General features: G+C 43.0%; 2 protein-coding genes across 2 annotated transcripts; both read right to left on the bottom strand.

Moving 5' to 3' along the window:
- Positions 1 to 124: 124 nt before the first annotated feature.
- Positions 125 to 9,175, bottom strand: LOC147321858 (retinol dehydrogenase 12). The gene is made up of 7 exons (XM_086306020.1): positions 8,826 to 9,175; positions 8,320 to 8,435; positions 6,238 to 6,393; positions 5,883 to 5,987; positions 2,225 to 2,434; positions 1,408 to 1,600; positions 125 to 1,218 (listed from the first exon to the last, which is right to left on the bottom strand). Exons 1-7 carry the CDS (start codon positions 8,834 to 8,836, stop codon positions 1,116 to 1,118), a joined length of 894 nt encoding a protein of 297 aa, XP_086162146.1. The 5' UTR covers positions 8,837 to 9,175; the 3' UTR covers positions 125 to 1,115.
- A 101-nt stretch (positions 9,176 to 9,276) lies between these two features.
- On the bottom strand, positions 9,277 to 12,167 carry LOC147321857 (retinol dehydrogenase 11). The gene is made up of 7 exons (XM_086306019.1): positions 12,036 to 12,167; positions 11,819 to 11,934; positions 11,279 to 11,434; positions 11,071 to 11,175; positions 10,685 to 10,894; positions 10,087 to 10,279; positions 9,277 to 9,459 (listed from the first exon to the last, which is right to left on the bottom strand). Exons 1-7 carry the CDS (start codon positions 12,047 to 12,049, stop codon positions 9,357 to 9,359), a joined length of 897 nt encoding a protein of 298 aa, XP_086162145.1. The 5' UTR covers positions 12,050 to 12,167; the 3' UTR covers positions 9,277 to 9,356.
- Between the last annotated feature and the right edge of the window lie 2,620 nt (positions 12,168 to 14,787).

Genomic DNA, 14,787 nt, shown 5'->3' with positions numbered 1-14,787 from the left:
TTACACTTTCTGGAGTCGACAGGCAGAAGGAAGAGAGGAAGACCTCAAAGAAGATCCATGAATGTAATGGAGCTGGCTATAAAGAGGATTGGTGTGATACTGTAAGATCATATATCCCATCGAAGTTGTGCTTTATTTACATATTTGGGCAAGCAAACATTTGTAGCCATCATCCCAGAAACACATTAATAGCAATAGACTGAAAAATGAAAAACAATCAAGATAATAAACAAGTCTTTAGTCGAGGACTAGAATTAGGTATAGAAAAACAAGTTTATCCCCTTTAATAAAGATAAAACACTCTAGCAGACAGCAAACTGGCAATGATTTAGTCACTTTCACAATTAAAATAAATAAGAAAACTAAATAGTTACAAAGGAATTAGGGCCCCTAAATTTATCACATATTTAAATCCATAAAATTACAATCAGGGGTTCTAGATCCTTTTTTTCAGAGACTGTATATCTAAATCAGAATGCACACATTGTTCAGACAGATTACTGGTCATGGGCTTATCTTATTCCACATTCCTTAGGCACTAAATCCTCCCTCATGTGATGCAGATTAAGATGTGATTTCTAAACAGCATTCTGGCATTTGCTTTATAATGACTTTTCTTTCCTTTCTTCATTATACTTAGCGTACTCATCTCAGTGTCATAGTGTCAAAGCACACATGTCACATCACATAACATGTCTATAGGTTACAAACGAGCAAAATTTTGCAATGTAGTTGTTACTCTTACATGCTGACACTTACAACCATATGTGTCCATGCTGTAAATAGTTCTTTCTACTGTTAGGAGGAAAGGTAGAACTGCAAGCATTTATAATGATCTGAGTTTTACTGATCAGAACCAGATCCACACTTTGCTCTATCTCGCTGTTCAAGACTGGAATGAACAAGATATGCCCTCACAGAAATAAGCATCATGCACTTTTTAATAACACTTTTTCCCACCAAAACATACAATGTACAGCTTTTTTAGATCATTTACAAAATAAAATGGTCTTTGGAGCAATCCTGTTACTTTTCTTTTAAACAGTAACATTAATACATGTATAAAAGTGCTTAGCAGTGCTGTTTAAAGTATGATGTTTTCACACACAGTGTCTTCACTGCCAGGTGATGCCGAGCATGTTACAGCTGACCTCCCACAGTTTCTGCGCCAAGTCATCATCAGAGGCGGTTCTTGAGCACCTTGCAGGGGCGCAGTCACTGCACACACAAAGAAACAGAAAATGAGAATTACACACTATGCACTGCATTTATGTAACTTATAAAAAATGGGGAAAAAACATTACATCAAGTGTAACTTTTCCTTTATTACCAGGTAGAAACACTGGGCACGGTAACACCGGCACTCTAAAAGCTCTTGCGGTTAACTGAAATACTGGGACTGTGTACCTGAAGTACCCTCCACTCAGGCTCTCTAGACCTGGCTCTGCAGCACAGTAAATGGTAGTCTGCGCTCCCTCCACTGTGGTCTTGGTAAAAACCTTGAAGATCTTCACCGCCACTTGGATACATTGGTGCTGGTGCCTCCACAGGTCAGACTGAACCACCCCTGGGTGCAGAGAGAAGACGCTCACCCCTGTACCTGCAACACAAATGCAAGCACATACAAATGCTGCCAAATAACATGTGCTAACAATTGTCACCTGCTATTTATATGTGCATGTTGGGATTTTAAGCGAGGTTTGTAACATTTTTTTCAACCAGTCCCTACAGTGAATATAGTTTTTTTATTTTTAATGAAAACAACAACAGACAAGTTAGCCTTTGTTAAAACACCTTCAGTTTATTTCTGAGTTAATGGACTGAGCTCTACTCCTGGAGGATTAAAGAGAGCATTCAAGTGGAAGTGGGACCCTGTTGGCAGATGAGTAGGTACGAAGGCAGACAGGTACTGACATAGGCAAGTATTTCTGCAAGTTACTCAGGGTGACGTTAATAGAAAGTTTAAGCTTGTTGCTGCCAGACTGTTGTTATGTAAAAATGTAAAAAAAAAAAAAAATCTACTTCCTTGACTCAACAGCACAACTTCATCCCATTAGTCAGATTCCATGACTCTGAGTCTCTCAGCAAAACCCGCCTACACGATGTCTGCACATGCTCCACTTTTACACATTTCTGTGGCCATATCATGGCTGTAAGATACCCATGTGTTATAGCCTTCATTCCTCATGATGCACATTTGGATATTCCTTTTCTAAAAGCTCACCTTGCAACCTTTTTGCGAGTGAGCGTGCAAAGAGGACGTTAGCCAGTTTGCTCTGTCCGTAGGCCTTCATGGCATCGTAACTCTTCTCACTGTTGATATCATCCAGTCGAAGCCCAGTCCAAGTATGGGCCACCGATGCCACCACGACAATACGGGCCGGAGCAGAACGCTTGATGAGGTCCAAGAGTAAGTAAGTCAGCAGGACGTGACCTGATGAAAACAATTAGAACACCTTTTCTTGTTAATTTATTAACAAAGCAAACCCAGCAGTTAATGTGTAGTGTATGCATAATAACCCTTTTAACAAATATAATTAGTTTTACTATTTTGCAAAAAAGACACACAAGGAAACTGTGCCAATCACATCAGTGACTAGCTGTGCTTCTTGTATACCTGTTGCTGGAATTTGTGTGGTTGTTTCTCATATGCAACATAAAGTAGCTCTTCCTGTGGAGTTTATAAAAAAGCCAGCCACCTGACTGAGAACAATCTAAAATCTGACTCCATTTAGACGACCAAACCTGGCCACCCTCGTTTTCAATTTAAATGGCACTCTACAACCGCAGGAGTCGCAATCTCAAGCAAATCTCGTGGTTTTTTTCCTACTCCTTCTTCCTTGCTGTGAGCTTTCTGCTTCATTAGAAGTCGAGCCGCCTGGGGGGCTCTTCAACTGGTGGGGGGGATGGTCACATCTTGCAGGAGCTTTCTTCTCTTCAGGAACTCTCTGCAGGAGGGGGAGATACAGGAGAGGTGGAGGAAGATCTCAGCCTGGGCGTTTACCGTCTTATGTAGTCTGGAAGATGTGTGGATGGTGGGGTGGGTGCAGTTTTCTCTGTGGTGGGGTTGGGTGGACTGTCCAGGGCTCTGTGGAGCCGGAGGGCGCTACTGCACCCAGGGAAGGGGGGCCCAGGCCCATCAGACCGGGGTCTGATGGGCCTGGGCCCCCCTTCCCTGGCGGGTCGCGGAGGGTGGGAGTGCCTACTGGGGTCAGCGGGGGAGCTGGCCCCAGGGAGGGGTTACCTGCCCCTCCCTTCCTTCCCTCCCCATCTCCAGCTGCCTCCCTCTTCCCGCTCCTCCACAACCACCCACACATGCAGGGCCTTGGAGTGGGGGTATGTCACCAGGGTGCAGAGGAGGCTACCCCCCCCCCCCCCCCCCCTGTCCCCTTCTGGCTGCCTCTGCCTCAATTTTATCCCACAACTTAGACATTCACATTATTCACACTCTCATTACACATACATATAGGATCTTGGGGGTGGGCACAATCACGGAGTCCAAATTACCATCAGGGTGTACACCTCACCCCTGGCATCGTTGCCCACCTCTCAATTTTAAATACACGTAGTCATTGAGGGCTAGCAGGAGGGACCATGCGCTTACCTGCTGCTCCTTGGCAGGTAGCTCCATGCCCTCCTGGGTTTTAATTACACCTTAGAACACATATGCATCAACACTACAATGAGTGGGTGGAGGGAGGTTTGGAGTCTTCTCCCACTCCCATTCTCTGCGGCCTGCTGGAGCGGGAGGGCTAGTAGGAGGAGTTGGCCGTCCGACTGCAGTCTGGAGTGTGGGGCCTCCCTGCTGCTGCGGAGTCGGGGTGGTCTGCCTCTCCCCACCGCAGGGAAAAGGGTAACACCACCTGGGTCTGGGTGCAATTCCCCCCTCCAGGGGCAAGGGTACCTAGACCCGGTTTGTAGAGTACGCTTGGGGAGTGTGATTGTGTGTACAGCGTCTCTTTATGTCTGTCTCCACGTTGGTTGAGTGTGGAGTGAGTGCATATGAGAGCATGAGGGTGGGAATGGATGTTTGTGTCTGTGGGTGCCTGTATGTCTGTGTCTATATGTCAGGTTGGGTATCAGACGCCACCTCTCTGGGGACACCTCAGGCCCTCCAAGGTTTGGAGGCCTATCTCCACCCACCACCACTTCCCCTGCCGGTGGCGGACTCCCTCAGGTGTCGGTGTGTTGGTGGTTCTTTGTGTCTGGGGGTGGGCGTCCGGGTACACACCGGCTCACTCCTTGGCGGCCGCTTGTCGGGGCCTGGGGCCTGGGGCTCGCTCGGGCCCCTTTGGAGGTGGGGTGCCCCCGGCCTCTCGGCCTGGGGCTCGGTCACTCAGGCACAGCTGGGGGCCGGCGGAGCTCACGGGCGCGTCACTGCAACTCCCCCTGACTTCTGCTCCGCGGCTGCTGGGCGAGCCCTCATCTGGGACTCTCCTCAGCTCTTACTGGAACAGTGGCGCGGCTGCCCCTCTGTTGGTCTTCCATGGTCTCTTGTGTTCTGGGGGCCTCTGGATGTCTGGAGTTTTGATCTCCTCCATACACGCTTCACACCCTGGAGGACGGGGCTGTGGCCCCCCCACACTCCCTAGCAGATCATTACATGGAGAAACCTTTGGAATGCAAGCATGCTGATCCACACAGGTATGCACACATGGGTATTCACAGACGCGGACTAAAGCTTTCTTGGCTGCTGCCTCAAAGCACACTGTGCGCTGTCTATCTTGCGTGCTGCACAATATCGTTTATTATTTAGTAAATATTGATATCTATGACTAGCTAGTTTATTGTGATGGTGCTTTGTTTTCTCTATTATTATGTTGCTCTTTGTTGTTTGCTGTCTCCTCTGTTTGTTTTTTTTGTTTGTGTTTTTTTTTTTTCTCCATACAGGTGACCCAGGAGTTCTTTTTTTTTTTCTCTCTCTTCCCCCCCCTTCTCACCGTCTCTTCTCCCCTTTGGTTTTCTTTCTTTCTCTCCCCCTCTTTCTCTCATTCATTCCCCCTGTCCTATTTATAAAAAAAAAAAAAAAAAAAAAAAAAAAAAAAATGACAAAGGATGAACTGAAGCTCTGCCATCACGTAATGTCGCATACTGCTGTTTCTGATGTCATTTTTTTAAAAAAAAAAAAAAAAAAAAAGAAGTCAGAAAGTTTACATTATCACCGGATATTATTCCTGCTGATGTGGTAAACAGTGTGTCACCCAATACAATGCATGCCAAGAAGTTTTCTTTTTCTTTTTTTGTTTGCAAAACGTTGAGGGACTCTTCTTGATCTTAATAAGAGCATTTTTCTTTACTGTTTTTTCATTAATTCCCATTTTGCGTAACAATATCACTGTTTAAAAGAGCATGTGAACACATAAAGAATGTGCCAAAGTGCACAGGTTTATTTCTGGATATTTGTACATGTCTGTGTGTTTGCATATGTGTGTGGGAGACCATGCTGGAGCACAGAGTGTTCCCGCTCCGTCAGCCTGAGACAAAAATAACATGGAGGAAAACATCACCTAGGAAGAATCCATGGTCCAATAAAGGAGGAAACACCGGCAGCAGCAACTCTAGTTCATTGTCCTAGCTTGGTGAGACAGTCAGATTGGCGTATGTGTTATTAATGCCAGATTTAAAATGACCTTTTTCACTATGAAAATATGCCTGTCACCAGGCAAACTTAGCATAAATTCAGTCAGAGGCACAGTGTAACTGTCAGCTGTTCACGTTAAAGTAAACTGGCAAATCTAAGCTGTCAGAAAAAGTTGTAGCCAAGCAAACTGTGTAAACATATTTAATGACTGCTTCTAAATATGAAACATGAGCCTTAATTTCAAAACAAAAAAGAAGCGTAAAAATGCAGAGAGAACAATACAAAACTGAGAGTAACTTACCCAAGTGATTGACACCTAGCTGCATTTCAAACCCATCAACTGTCTTGGAGTAGGGACACATCATAATGCCTGCGTTGTTTATCAGGATATTCACTTGTTTTTCCTCTGGAGAAAAAAACAAAAAAAACCCACACAAACTGCATATCTGATAAAACAACTGGTTTTAAATTCAAATGCTTTTACAGTATGCCTCTAATTATCTGCAGCAGAGGCAGTGGAGGGGCTGAACAAACAGGGATTTATACATCAGCCCTGCAATTAGTGAGCCCTGTTTGCTTGAAGAGTCCATTACTCCTTAAGAGGCATACAAGTATGCTCTTGAAAGGAAAAGTGGATTTAAAAAAAAAGCATATACCATTGATAACAACTTCAGCAAAGGCCCTGATGGACTTGGTGTCAGACAGATCAAGTTTCCTGATGACCACGTTCTCATTTCCTGTGTCTTCCAAAATGTCCGTCCGTGCCTCCTCCGCCCTCTCGAGGTCTCTGCACGCCATGATGATGCGTGCACCTACAAAGTAAGATCCACAGAGCACAAGCTAGTGACAAATAGTATAATAAAATACAGTCCCTCACTACAGAGTATCAGTTTAGGTGAGCACAGGGACCTTAAATCACCCCAAGTTTCATTAGGAAAGACTTGACCCACATCATATTCTTGAAAGTGTGAAATTTCACTCTGAGCTCACATCCTGTTTTTGGCAGCAAATGATTTTTATACACCCCATAACAGCCATTTTCACAGCAGTTGTATTGTACTACCCTAATACTTGAACAGTAGAGTTCAAAAGATTCCCAAACTTAAAACTACAAAAAAAGCTTTGCTCATTTGGTGGGATACAAAAGCTCCCAGCATTAAATGAAGAACCTTAATCTTTCAGGGTTCTTCAGATTGTCCTGTAATGTTTTCTAAGCTCTTACTCAGCATCTCATTTAGCCAACTGCTCCACTCGAACAAACACAAGACCCTCTCGACTGTGTCGTTCTCATTCGCTTCTGACACAAATTACCATGCATTCTTCTTAATGAGCACAGAAGGGGGGGTTTGAGGACACATGCACCCACCCTTTCTTTCACCCATATGCAGGCACAAATATGCACACACACATACACACACGCTCTCCTGCAAACACACTCACACATATGCAAAATAGCTGCAGCGCCCAGTAATTACAGAAGATGGGAGCCATTAACTAGTTGTAATATAGCATCTCCATCCTATTGCTGCCGTCTTTGTTTCCATCCTGAGGACCAAACTATTCCCACATCAACAGGGATGCCGAGTTCATACAATTAAATAAAATAGTAAACAAACAGTGAGAGTCAAGTCCAAGAGGCGTGTACTGAGTCACGTCCAAGATCTTTCAGCAGATGATTTTTTTTTCACATGCGCAAATCATCTGAGTATGTAATAAAAAGCAAAAATGGCTTGAGTCAGTTTTGATCATAGACTGATTATTCACACTCAGTATGATATGTAATTGTAACAGTCTTTCCTGATTTCACTTCATAAACATTAAATTTCACATGGACAGCTTCCTTTGACAACTCATTACGTGGACCAAAAAGTAAAATAAATTAGTAAATGATAATAATAATAAAATAAATTTCGATCAAAATCATAACAAACGATTAACAATGTTGAGATGCAGTGCCTGAAGGAATCGCTTCTCGTTATCAATCTTTCCAAATCCAATCATGTTGTCATCACATTGTTGCATAATCCAGTTTACTGAAAGATGATGCTGTGCCTCCTTCTACTTTGTTTTAAGGCTGGGAATCTAGTTGTATTATTATTACTATGGGTTATTTTATACTGGTGCCAGTGTAAATTAAAAAAAAAAAAATTACATGTTGGTTGTTCTTAAACTGAGGAAGGTGTATGTGGCATGCTGTGTCCGTCATGATGCAGATGGCTGAACAAACTGAGTCTTGTATGCAGAACCAGCTTTCATATTACTCACTCTGTGTGCATGTGTGTGTGTGTGCATGTGTGTGTGTGTGTGCATGTGTGTGCACGACTGCTAGATGCACTGTCTTTGTTTCATGTCTGGCCCTGCAGGGGACCCTCACAATGCTCCCTCTGTCCCTGCGACGCCTCATCTGTCTTCAATTTCTGACAGTCGTCTGGAATCATTGAAACATTAACCAAGATGCTCATTTAAAAAATATATATATTAAAAAACAAAACAAAACAAAAAACCCACAAATTTTTATCTATATTTTTATTCAGATTCATGATAGACTTGGGTATGCCAAGCAAGTTGGACCTAGCCCAATCACATAAGTGTTCTTAGTGCTTAAATCACGAGGTCAGAGTGGGATATGCACTGTAAGTCACAGCCTGCCAGTTAGTGTAAATTAAAGAGGCAGGCACACGTCTGAAAACCTGATAGACAGAGGCAGATGGAGAAAGACCCGCAGCTGGGCACAGTACCTCTTCTTGCCAGGTCCTTGGCAGTTTCTTTGCCTATACCAGTGTTGGCTCCAGTGATGACCACTGTTTTCCCATCTAACCTCTCCTCAGAAGACCAGTGGTTACAGCACACACCCCTGAACAAGAGGCAAGTAAAAGCATTGATTATATATTTTTCCTTAAAGTTTTAAAGACCTGATCTTTATTTGGACACAAAAGAGTCTATAAATCAGCACATGCTCTCATACTAACTATTCAACATCAGACTTACACATACTGCATCTGTAACAGAGTATATTACATCAGTTGGTTTCCAGAATAATTGCGCAAGTCGTCTAAACAGATTCATGCTCAAAGCTCTTTTTTCCGTTTTCAAAATTTGCATAAAAACACCAATAAAACCACGACGCAAATCACTCTGCAAAATCTGGTGACACAGTGGATAATCTTCAAATATCTCACACTGCTGCCAGCTACCTAACCTTTAACGTTTTCTGCAGGCTCTATTTTATGTATTTTTCTCCTACCTGCAGTACATTCTTCCTCAAAGAGCAACAGGTTTCCACCTTAGGACCTCTGCGACAATACAGCTCCTTTCTCCGCCACAACACTTTATCAGCGGGTTCCGTGCTTTTCATCTGTCAGCCACCTCTCCTCGTTTTCTTTTGCGTATAGGTGCCGGGGCCAATCAGGGGCGGGCTGACGCATAATTGATTCACAAGTTACAGGCTGTGGGAGCAGCCGGCTCTCCTGCCGCCTCCTGCTGTCGGAGAGACTCGAGTTATGGGGTTAGCTGAGGCGAGAGTGTGATAATTCACCACTGCAGTGTGTGATACCACCGAGAACGTGGAAAACCCAAAGTTAAAACGTGCCTCACTTCACTATGTAGCAGCATGCCAGAGCTAAAATCCTAATGATGTAAGAGTCTAATAAAAATGGGAAGTCTGTTTTTTTTTTCACTCACAAACGGACACACAAGGACACACAATGCTATATCAGGGATGTTTCTTTATTGGAAGCTGTTACATTTGTCTTAGCCTTCAGATCAAAGGTGAAGTTTATCTCCAGCGGATGCCCAACAGGTGGCAGCTCACAACCCACAGCTTCAGGGCTGTGCCGTCATCCTGGCCGGCATTGGAGCTCTCTGCTCTGGAGCAGTTACTGTGGGGAAAGGGGTGAATGGACAATACATAAGCACATCGTTTAAGTGAGCTATACATTTCCATCGCTGTAACATAAAGTGCACTAAAACATGTGATAATTAAAATGTAACCAGCTGATAGTTAGAAGATAGTAGATAAAATGGAGACACAATTGGATAGCTGTAAGGTAATATTTGGTGCATTACGTGTAAATTAATCAAACTCCACACTTTCTTCATTGATCATTACATTTCTAATTTATTCTTTTTCGTTACTTCAGGTAGTTACTCATTGCTTCAGGGCTGCATGACCATCAACAGACTCGGTTTAAAATGTATCAAATGTGAGTTATAGCCATGGGTGGAGATACAGTATTTTCCGGTCGTGCTGAGCGATTTGGAGACTGAACAGATAACGCTGTTCTTTCTAAGAAAGGTGCATATTATAAAATATTTATTATCTAACGAATCACTTATACAGAATGACTCATAGATCTTTAGTAATTACCCATTAATTAGTGTATTAAGAATTATTCGGATGATATCGATGAATGGCTCCTCTCGTCTTTCATGATTCTTTAATCACACCTGTTTTATAGCGATTAAGCAAGTTTTTGTCTGTAATTGTAAATAGTTTTCACGCTGACCTGTAGTATCCTCCAGTGACCAGCTGATTCTCAGGAGTGACGGTACAGTAGATGGTGGTGTAGGCTCCCTCTGCTGGGGTCCTGATCAGAAACCCGAAGTTCTTGACTATATCCAGAAGAGGGCGCCTTATATACCTTAAAATGTCAGTGTTCACGAAGCCGGGGTCAACTGAGTAGGCTGTGATACCTAGAACTGGAGGGATTGGTATAAATATTATTTATCCAACCTGAAATGAAGCAGATCCTTGATAACAGCTTGTAGTCACACATGAGTGGACACATCAGTAAAGTAAAACACCCAGAATATATAGTTTCACTTGATTTAGAAAAAAAAAAGATACAGAAAGCCTTGACTCATATCTGGGAAGAAATGACAGCATTATTAGTGAATGAGGAGTGATTTGCTGGGCAACAATTAAGTCTTTAACACAACTTATTTCCCTGTGCTCTGATGTCGCCCAGAGCAGTTGTGGTTGAGGCATGGGACTCTCACACTGTTGAGATAAGATCCGTTTTCTCCTTGCATAAGGAAGGCGAGGTAGACAGGCAAAAGACGACACATAATGACTAGATAATATTTCAGTCTCTGCGTCCCTACCCTCTGTCCTTTTGGCCAGCTCTCTGGTGAACAGGACATTAGCCAGCTTGCTCTGTGCGTAGGCCCTGAAGTGATGGTAATCCTTCTCCCCTTTCAGATCATCAAAATGGATCTTGCCAAAGATGTGAGCTGCTGATGACAGGTTGATGACCCGAGATGGGGCCGAGTGCTTCAGCAAGTCCAGCAGCAGAAAAGTCAAGAAGAAATGACCTAAATGGGTGGTAGGAGAGAAAAAGGCGAGGAGTTTTAAGCCACCACTGATCACTGATCACATATTTAGCAGTAACAACAGGAGCTGACTGACAACTCATCTGCTCTTTTGCTAAAGTCTGTTTCAATCTAACATGTTTGTCATTAACTAAACCTTGTGTGTTTTTTCCTCCTACCCAAGTGATTGACTCCAAACTGCATCTCAATTCCATCCACTGTCCTGGCAAAAGGACACACAGCCACGCCTGCATTGTTGATCAGATAGTGAAGAGCTTTCTCAGCTGTGAAAACAGGACAATTGTTACCACCATCACAGTATTTAGAAGGAAAAAAGAATGCACGCACTACTCCGAAGTCCGCGTGTGTGTTGCGTGTGCCACCCACTGTTGTAGATATTCTCAGCAAACTGGCATATTGATTTGGTGTCAGCCAGATCCAGTTGCCTGGTGACTACCTTCGCTCCCTTCACCTCCCTCATGACGTCGCAAGCAGCTTGCTCTCCCTTCGCCATGTCTCTGCACGCCAAGATCACCCGGGCGCCTACGGGAGATTAATTCCTCTTGTTTGCGTGTACATGCATGTTTGACATTTGAACAAGATAGCACGATTTCAACACATATGTCTGGGCCAGTTTGGCAGTCTTTGTGTCGTGGCAGTATGCTCTGAACTTAATCCCTCTGCCTGCCTTTGATTAACCAGTACCGATACATGAGTTCATTAGAATTATGCGTTATCATAAAGACAGTTTATGTTTGAGTAACCTGATTGTATTTATTATATTTGCGGGAACAGGAAGCTTCAAGTGCACAAGTTCACAAGTACACTGAGTCACGCAGACGAGAAAGAATATGACAACAATTGTAAAGAAATTTGTTACTCATCATTGCATTTGCTGTCTTTACATGTGCAGCGCTGTTTGCTTGCCTCTGCTAGCCAGGTCTTTAACTGTCTCTTTTCCTATTCCAGTGTTGCCCCCCGTCACTATAGCTGTCTTCCCATCTAGACGTGTATCTGAAGACCATGTGGGGATGAAGAGAGACCTGTGGAGTGAGACACCTAAAGCCTTTATCTCAGATGGATGAATGAAAAGCTACCGTCAGACTTTTCCCCCCCTTTCTGGTGATGATGTACAAAAACTTACCTGATTGCTTGCATTTCCAAAGTAAAATAAAACTGTGATATCCCTACTCAAAAATTGTTTTCGCTGATGTTGAAAAGTCCCAGAGCTGTGGAGGCACAGGGCTGAGAGAGAAAGCAAACATGACCGCCTTTTAAATGGTAAGCTGTTGTCAGAAAGAAATACCCCTCTGTTGGAACTCATCACTGGTGCTAATCAATTAAGGCGGAATTTCAAGATAAGCGTCATATGATTGGTGATGCAGTATTTTAAAGAATCAAAGAAACAGAGAAGTATTTGTTTAAGAGGTTTCAGCTCTGCGTACCAAACTAAGTATTTGAAATGACTCAGCAAACTAGATTTAAGACACTGAATCTTTATTTACTGTAAAAGGAAAGTAAACCCTTTTCAATTCTAAGGCTTTATAAATCAGGGATCAATAAAAATCCCTGGTCCTTAGCATGTCTTAATATAAGGCTGTTTAACGAGAACTAGCACTATCCCCTCACAGCAACAACATCCGGGGTTCGAATCCAGGCAGGACTCAGTGGAGTTTGCATTCACCATCCAAAGACAAGAATGGGGTTAGTTTAATTGGTGATTCTAAACTGGCCGTAGGTGAGATTGTGAGTGTGAACGGTTTTCCGCCTCTCTCTGTGTTATCCCTGTGACAGACACAGAAAAAAAGACTCATCACAACCCCAGCAGGATGCCGAGGTCCTGCAAAACAAGGCCAAATAATCGCTCCTCCACCACCATGCGTAACACTTGGTATGAGGCATTTGTGCTGATATGCTGTGTTTGGTTTTCAAGAAATGTGGCATTGTGGATTAAGGCCAAACACTCTACTTTGGTTTCATCTGGTCAAAGGACGTTGCTTCAGAAGTTTGTGGTTTGTTCAGATGCAGCCGTGCCAACCTAAGCTGTTCTGCTTTGTTCATTTTAGAGAAAAGAGCGTTTGTCCTGCAACCCTTCCAAAAAAGTCATACTTTCCTTTTGAACAATAATGGCCCGATCTGAGTGCGTTTGCTCTCAGCAAGATTGGCAACTGTCTAGAATGTTTTGCAGTTGCCAATCTAGCTCACTGTGCTCAGTGATGGCCTTATAACCCTTTCCAGACTGATAGACAGCCTCTTTTAATCATTCGTAATATCTTTCCGCTATGGCATTGTGCTTCCACACAAACAAACAGCCAAAAGCCCTGCTTTTAGAGTTGCTCGCACTTACTGTGTGATGCTGATGTATTAATTACAAGCACTTGATCAGCATCACCTGGCTGCTACTTACACTCTTAATTCCTATGGAAGCATTAAAAGGGTGTGTTTAGCGTTTCACACACTATTTCTGCATTTTGCCTTAGTTTTCGTTGACACAGCGTATGCTCATATTTGTAGTTCTTCGCGGTTGTATTTGTCTGATTTTTTCACATGACTGTATGTAGCTGTATTTACCTTTTCTCTGAAAATTTTCTTCCTTTTCTGCATTAGAATTATTATTATTATTACTGTCTATTATTACTGTGTCGTAGATGTAACAAAATCACAAGAGCAAATTTTTCAATTAAATTTGTAAGACACTCATTAAAAAGATTCTTATGTATAAAAATGTAAAAGTTCCACACAGTTTCATTCATTCATTATGTATTTATCAGCTACCATCTGCTGCTTCCATTCAAAGCAGTTCATCATATTTACATCCTCTCAAAAGCAAAATCATTATCTTTGAAGAAACTAGAAACTCCATCTGCTGTCAGTGCTGAGTAACGAATCTCAGCTGTAATGATCTTTTGCGAGTCTGCAGCTGGAATCCAAAACTTGCTTCCACAGGTGAGATGACTGTAATTTCAGCACATAAGCACTGTGGATTTTCTGGTGCTTTCCACAGGTCTGCGCTGTCACCTGGTTACACCGACTGTCAGGTTATTAAACCAACAGCTGATTGGGCTTTTTCTCATGCCTCGAAAGTGCTCCAGTATGAAAGACAAACCCTTTCTCAAGAGCCCATTTCCTCTTTTCCAGTGATCTCGATTCCTCTTTTAAAATTGCAAGCAAATAAATAAGGTGGTACACAATAATATGTCTGTATGTCTGTTTAGAAATGCCTATACAAATGCAACAAACAGATGCATCTCGTTTCTTGTGTTGCTGAAACTGTAAACATGAACATGAACATTTATCCATGATTTGTTGTCTTGTTTATCATCTTAACCTGCACTTACCACTAGGAGGCACACTATAGCAACACAAGGTGGTTGCTACCCTACATATAAGTCAAATGAAAGGCTGTTCTCTCACACATGAAAAGAAAAGAAAAAGCTGAAATCATTTAAATGTGCAGTCGGGCTCTGTGTTGGCCAGCCAGCCAGTTCTCATGTAAACCATGTGAAAGCTAGTCATAACTTCCTGTTTTCACGAACAACCATAAAATAAGCTGAGACAAGACGCACTCTTACACACATGCACACACACATATAAACATACTCCTGCTGACCCAAACCAGGCCCAAATGAGTGCTGTCAGTTCCTCTCATGTGGTCTCTCTGTGACGCTAGCTGGTCTGACTGCTAGATTAGTTTCTCCTCACAGCTGCTTGCCATCCCCAGGCCTGATGAAAGGCTGCCTGTCTGTCAACACAGGGACAAAGGCACAGAGGCCTTGCCACATGTGTAATTAGCATTGCTTCACAAAGATTATAGATCATCTTGTGGAGATAAATGAAGCCTTGGTTGTGTTTTGTCAATCTCCCCCCCCCTAAAATAGGAAAGTTGACCAAGAGTA

The sequence above is a fragment of the Aulonocara sp. 'chitande type north' Nkhata Bay genome, linkage group LG9 (assembly GCF_057382095.1).
Source record: "Aulonocara sp. 'chitande type north' Nkhata Bay isolate Kocher_YH1m ecotype deep benthic linkage group LG9, A_spYH_male_GT1.1, whole genome shotgun sequence".
Classification (NCBI taxonomy): Eukaryota; Metazoa; Chordata; class Actinopteri; order Cichliformes; family Cichlidae; genus Aulonocara; species Aulonocara sp. 'chitande type north' Nkhata Bay.
The sequence above is the reverse complement of the archived record's forward strand: the minus strand, read 5'-3'. Positions and strand labels throughout refer to the sequence as shown.

Bases quoted from the DNA above. Each gene is read 5' to 3' on its own strand.
- LOC147321857 (XM_086306019.1), bottom strand. The intron at 11,435-11,818 runs GCAAGCAAACAG...AATCTCCCGTAG, and splicing joins TAAAGACCTGGCTAGCAGAG to GCGCCCGGGTGATCTTGGCG. The intron at 10,280-10,684 runs GTAGGGACGCAG...CAATCCCTCCAG, and splicing joins GCTGGCCAAAAGGACAGAGG to TTCTAGGTATCACAGCCTAC.
- LOC147321858 (XM_086306020.1), bottom strand. The intron at 5,988-6,237 runs GTATATGCTTTT...TTTTTTCTCCAG, and splicing joins TGCTGAAGTTGTTATCAATG to AGGAAAAACAAGTGAATATC. The intron at 1,219-1,407 runs GTACACAGTCCC...TTGTGTGTGCAG, and splicing joins CTGAGTGGAGGGTACTTCAG to TGACTGCGCCCCTGCAAGGT.